The sequence below is a fragment of the Chlorocebus sabaeus genome, chromosome 7 (assembly GCF_047675955.1).
Source record: "Chlorocebus sabaeus isolate Y175 chromosome 7, mChlSab1.0.hap1, whole genome shotgun sequence".
NCBI lineage: Eukaryota > Metazoa > Chordata > Mammalia > Primates > Cercopithecidae > Chlorocebus > Chlorocebus sabaeus.
Genome location: NC_132910.1, coordinates 63770588 through 63776571, shown reverse-complemented (window position 1 = coordinate 63776571; position 5984 = coordinate 63770588). Strand labels below are relative to the sequence as shown.

The window sequence follows — 5984 nt, the reverse complement described above, 5'->3', positions numbered from 1 at the left end:
TGGTGCATACCTGTAGTCTTAGCTCCTCAGGATGCTGAGAGGGAGGATTTCTTGGGTCCAAGAGTTTGAAGTTGCAATGAATTATGATTGTGCCACTGCACTCCATCCAGGGCAATAGAGTTAGACCCTGTTTGAAAACAACAACAACAACAACAACAAAAAAACAAAAACCCACCAGGCCAACCTCTCCTTACCTGGGACTTTATTAGAATTTGCAGCATCTTTGAGGAATGAGGTCATGTCTCTCACTGGGACAAAGAGCAGGCTTTTCGTAAAAGCAGTGGCTCCCTAAGCCCAGCGTTCCTTGGCTGCAATAGAGACAAACCCACTGACTGCATGCACGGCATCCATTGGCCCACTCACTACTACTCCAGTGGGACTTGGAGGACATGAGGAGCAGATGTCAGCATGATGTTCATGCTGCTTGATATACTATGGGTACTAAAACCCTTTGTCTCTGACCCAGGAGTTTCATGTCTTCTGCCAACATCCATGAAATAACAGGCTATATAAGGAGAGTAAAAACTTGTTAGGAGAGTAAAAGCAAATTACAGACCTTGACAAACTTAATATTTTCCAAGAATTGCATCACTCCTAGATGAGCCTCTCACAGAGTAAAATTTTATGTAATTTCCTAAATATTCATCTTCACTGAAATAGGATAAAGGAAAAAATGGCAACTTTATTTGACATACATTTATTTTTTGTGTGTTCTATGTTGTCCAAAATGTATATCCTGTGTATTACCAATTCCATGCTCTTCAAAAAAACCAAATTCTTAAAGATTAAGATTTGTGGCAATTTTCTTCCAATAATGCAAATTAACCAAAATTTTCTGGATACCTGCTATGTACCAGGATCTGTAAGGTGATATGAGGATGAATTAGACAGTTCTAGAACTTTAGGGCTCAGCGTTTACTAGAGATGACAGACACAAACATGTCTGAAATAAAAGACTGAATCTGCTCAGATACAGTTAGATTCCAAGCAAAGAATGGGCAAAGAATGATTGTGATTTGTAGTTTGATTTACCACTTTGAGGGAAAAAATAATGTTTTTTTTTTTTTTCAGGGAAAGGAGGTTCAATTAAGTTACGCTTTGTTTAGAAGACTGACTAGGACATTGAAAGATGTGTAGGACTCCAGCCAGTGGAAGTGAAAGGGGATAGGGTCTGAGGAGCAGGGGTGGATGGCGGTGTGAAGAGATGCACATCAGGCAGATGTGGTGAGATGTGGGCCACAGCAAGAGCAAAGACATAGAGGGACCTTGCAGAGAGTGACTGGGGTCAGCAAGAAGTCCAGGTTCTCAGGGGTGGCTGTGGCTGGGTTGATGACTGACACAGACTTTAATCAAGTTAGGTGCTCAGGGAGCCGTGGGGCATCTTAACAACACTTGAAGTTGACAAAGTACTTTATTGCTGTACAGCAACTACTCAAATACTCTTTAGTAATGTTATTTCCATGTATTTGTTAATTTTACCTTATCTATTTTATTTATTTTTAAAGGAAAAAAATGGCATAAGTGGGTATTAAGAATTTAAGTTGTTCTTCAGTCCTATTTCAATTTCACTTAATTTCCCCTTTTTGATTTGAGGCCAAACTCATTGATCGGGGGCCCTGTAGTAGATTGATTTCTATTTTTTTGTTTTTCTCCACTGTAACAAATGAATTAATTATGCAGCTTTGTTTAATATCTGTCTTCCTCACTATAATTTAAACTCCAAGAGGGTAGGAAATGAGTTTGTTTTGTTCCCTTCTATAACCTCAGTACCTTGAATTACTCCTAGCACATAGTAGTTGCTCAAAAAATTGCTGTTGTTGTTAAATGTTTATAAAAGCAGACAGATGCAAGCTAAATTCGGGTAACCTACCTTGTTGATTAAGCCTATGCATTGCTTACTGTTGATGAGTTGCAAATATCCCTTTTTATTTCAGGGATATCTGTAGTGTTCAAAGAGGGTAAGATGCCTTTTGTTATCTCTAAAGTATTAAATTCTCTGCCTACACTCTTGAAGTGACAAGAACAACATGCTTAATTTTAACTGATACTCTTGTCTCTTTGAAATAATGTAAAATTTTTAGAATATCTCTTAATGTTGATTCTCATCAGTTTTACCAGAAATTTTCACAAAATTTGCTTTATAAGTACATTATCAGATTATCTGAAAATTCTGTGACAATGTTTATGTCAAAGCTTCTGGCCCATAAAATAAGCCAATTTGGGTGTTAATGAGGATACCAGCACCAACAAATGTTTGCCGTCATTCACATCAACCCCATCTTGGCGGTTTTCTGAAATTTCTGACAGTAAGTTGGTTCTTCTTGCTAGTGCCTCACTGCCGCCCTCTACTGGTGGCACTTATCAGTACAGGTATAAGCAATTTCACTTTTAACTAGTATGTTTATACTTGTTAATGAAAACAAATGTGACACTCTACAGAACAGAACAGGTCTAAATAAATTAGAAGACTTAGTAATGGCCTGGAAAAATGGAAAATTTTGTGGAACATTAAAATAGCAGTGCAGATTATTCAACTGACAAATACTCATATTTGAATTTCATTTCAGTAAAGATCCATTAATCTTTCTGAATTTGTCTTACGAGAAAACTCACTAATCCACTGTCCCAAAATCTATGATGTTTCGATATAGCAGTGATTAAAATTATAGTTATATGCAAATACATGGAAATTAAATAACCTGCTCCTGAATGATTGTTGGGTCAACAATAAAATCAAGGTGGAAATTTAAAAATTATTTGAACAGAATGATAACAGTGACATAACCTACAAAATCTCTGGGATACAGCAAAGGCAGTGCTAAGAGGAAAGTTCATAGCATTAAATGCCTACATTAAAACGTCTAAAAGAACACAAATAGACAATCTAAGGTCATACTTCAAGGAGCTAGAGAAACAAGAACAAACCAAATGCAAACCCAGCAGAAGAAAAGAAATAACCAAGATCAGAGCAGAACTAAATAAAATTGAAACAAAAAATACAAAAGGTAAATGAAATGAAAAGCTAGTTCTTTGAAAAGTTAAATAAAATTGATAGACCATTAGTGAGATTCACCAAGAAAAGAAAAGAGAAGATTCAAGTAAGTTCAATTAGAAAAGAAAGGGTGATATTGGCCAGGCGTGGTGGCTCACACCTGTAATCCCAGCACTTTGGGAGGCCAAGGCGGGTGGATCACAAGGTCAGGAGATGGAGACCATCCTGGCTAGCACAGTGAAACTCCGTCTGCTAAAAATACAAAAAAATTAGCCAGGCCTGGTGGCGGGCGCCTGTAGTCCCAGCTACTTGGGAGGCTGAGGCAGGAGAATGGCGTGAACCCGGGAGGCAGAGCTTGCCGTGAGCTGAGATCGCACCACTGCACTCCAGCCTGGGTGAAAGCAAGACTCTGCCTCAAAAAAAAAAAAAAAAAGAAAGAAAGAAAAAAAAAGAAATGAGTGATATTACAACCAGTATCACAGAAATACAAAAGATCATTCAAGGCTACTGAACACCTTTACACACATGAACTAGAAAATCTAGAGGAAATTAATAACTTTCTGGAAACATACAACCCTCCTAGATTAAACCAGGAAGAAATAGAAACTCTGAATAGACCAATAACAGTAAGTGAGATTGAAATGGTAACTAAAAAGTTAGCAACAAAAAAGTTCAGGACCAGATGAATTCACGGCTGAATTATACCAGACATTTAAAGACGACTGGTACCAATCCTATTGAAACTGTTCCAAAAGATAAAGAGAGAATTCCTCCTAAATCATTCTATGAAGTCAGTATCGCCCTAATATCAAAACCAGGAAAGGACATAACAAAAAAAGAAAACTACAAGCCAATATTCCTGATGAACACAGATGCAAAAATCCTGAACAAAATACTAGCTAACAGAATCCAACAGCATATAAAAAAGATAATTGACCATGATCAGGTGGGTTTCATACTGGGATGCAGGGATGGTTTAACATCTGCGAGGCAATAAATGTGATACACCACATAAACAGAATTAAAAATAAAAATCACATGATCACCTCGATAGATGCAGAAAAAGCATTTGACAAAATCCAGCATCTCTTTATAATTAAAACTCTCAACAAAATTGGCATAGAAGGGGCATACCATAAGGTAATAAACGCCATTTGTGACAAACCCATAGTCAACATTATACCCAATGGGGAAAAGATGAAAGCATTCCCCTTGAGAAATGGAACAAGACAAGGATGCCCACTTTCACAGCTTCTATTCAACATAGCACTGAAGTCCTAGCCAGAGCAATTGGATAAGAGAAAGAAATAAAGGGCATCCAAATTGGTAATGAGGAAGTCAAACTGTCACTGTTAGCTGATGACATGATTGTATACCTAGAAAACCCTAAGGACTCATCCAAAAAGCTCCTAGAACTGTAAAGTAAAGTTTCAGGATACAAAATTAATGTACACAAATCAGTAGTAAAGTTTTAATTAAGTAAAGTTTCAGGATACAAAATTAATGCACACAAATCAGTAGCTCTGCTACACACTAACAGTGACCAAGCTGAGATTCAAATCAAGAACTCAACCCCTTTTAAAATAGCTGCAAAAAAAATAAAATACTTAGGAATATACTTAACCAAGGAGGTGAGAAACCTCTACAAGGAAAACTACAAAACACTGCTGAAAGAAATGATAGATGACACAAACAAATGGAAACACATCCCATGCTCATGGATGGATAGAATCAGTATTGTGAAAATAAGCATACTGCCAAAAGCAATCTACAAATTCAATGCAATTCCCATCAAAGTACCACCATCATTTTTCACAGAATTAGAAAAAAATAATTCTAAAGTTCATATGGAACCAGAAAAGAGCCAGCACAGCCAAAGCAAGACTAAGCAAAAAGAACAAATCTGGAGACATCACACTTCCTGATTTCAAACTATACTATAAGGCCATGGTCACAAAACAGCATGGTATTGGTATAAAAATAGTCATGTAGTCATTTTAGCATGACTAAATATATAAGAGAAATACTGATAATGCAAAAGAGCCTTATCTATTAAATGCACCATGGGTCCATAACTTGCAAACAATGCTGGTTCTGAACATGTACATGACTCCAAAGTCTTTGGTCATGTTCTCTTGTCTCCTTCCTTACTCTCAGCACACCCTACAGGCAACAAAGCTGCCAACCTCACCTCATAAATATGGTCTTTGCTTCTCAGTCTGTCTTCTTGCTGCCTCTTTCAGACTTTCTCCCTCTTTAGTTTGAACCACTAGCCTCCAGGCTGGTCTTCCTGCCACTTGTCTCTTTCCCAGTTCCCATTCTTTATGCTTCATGTGCTGCCCAGATAGGTTCTTAGAAAGCAGAACTGACTGTGTTACTTTCCTACTTAGAAACTCCTGGTACATTGTTGCCTATAGGATGAAACCCAAACTCCTGAACTTGGCGTGGAGGGTCCAAGCTGCCATATTCAGTACTACCTGCCATCAGTGTAGCTTCTGCCACTGTGAACTTGCCCTTAGTACCCTAGAATAGTGACCCCAGGACTCTGTTTTCAACTCTATGGCAGATTCTGACATCATGCTTTGTCATAATTCAGTTACTTAACTGTCTCCCAGTAGACTGTGACTCCTGTGGATGACCACAGTGTCTCACTCATTTTTTTCATCTCAGCGTCTCATGCTGTGACTAGCACACCATAGAAGTTGTTAATGGACGCATAAATGAATGAATGAATGAAAGTTCCTCTCCCCATTTTTATCTAATAAACTCATCAGTTTTCAAGTCTTAGGTTATAAAGGTGCTTCTCTAAAGACTTTCTTGACTCTAATACGGCAGAATTAATTGCTGTCATGGTAGTTGCATATACTCCAGTCTTCCATGTTAGGTCATAAGCGACAAAAGCAACCTGGAGGAGTGAAAAGGATATGAGCTTTGGAGGTAAATGACCCTGGGCTAATCACTTAGCCTTGACACTCACTGTCTGTGTCAACTT

At 37.9% G+C, this 5984-nt stretch overlaps 1 protein-coding gene across 10 annotated transcripts in view; it reads right to left on the bottom strand.

Moving 5' to 3' along the window:
• The window catches only part of ALPK1 (alpha kinase 1), a 140474-nt gene that overhangs the window by 118923 nt on the left and 15567 nt on the right, over nt 1–5984 (bottom strand). For 3 of the 10 annotated variants that reach the window (XM_037991007.2, XM_037991040.2, XM_037991031.2), the window contains exon 3: nt 195–308. The exons of 4 other annotated variants lie outside the window; for them this stretch is intronic. Coding sequence is in view for 2 of the 6 variants with exons in the window: in XM_037991031.2 (XP_037846959.2) it covers nt 195–221 (27 nt within the window). In the remaining 4 variants the exon portion in view is untranslated. Of the gene's footprint in view, nt 1–10; nt 309–5984 lie in introns of those variants that run through there. 3 more of the 10 variants (XM_037990999.2, XM_037990986.2, XM_073017543.1) reach the window with 3 other exon arrangements.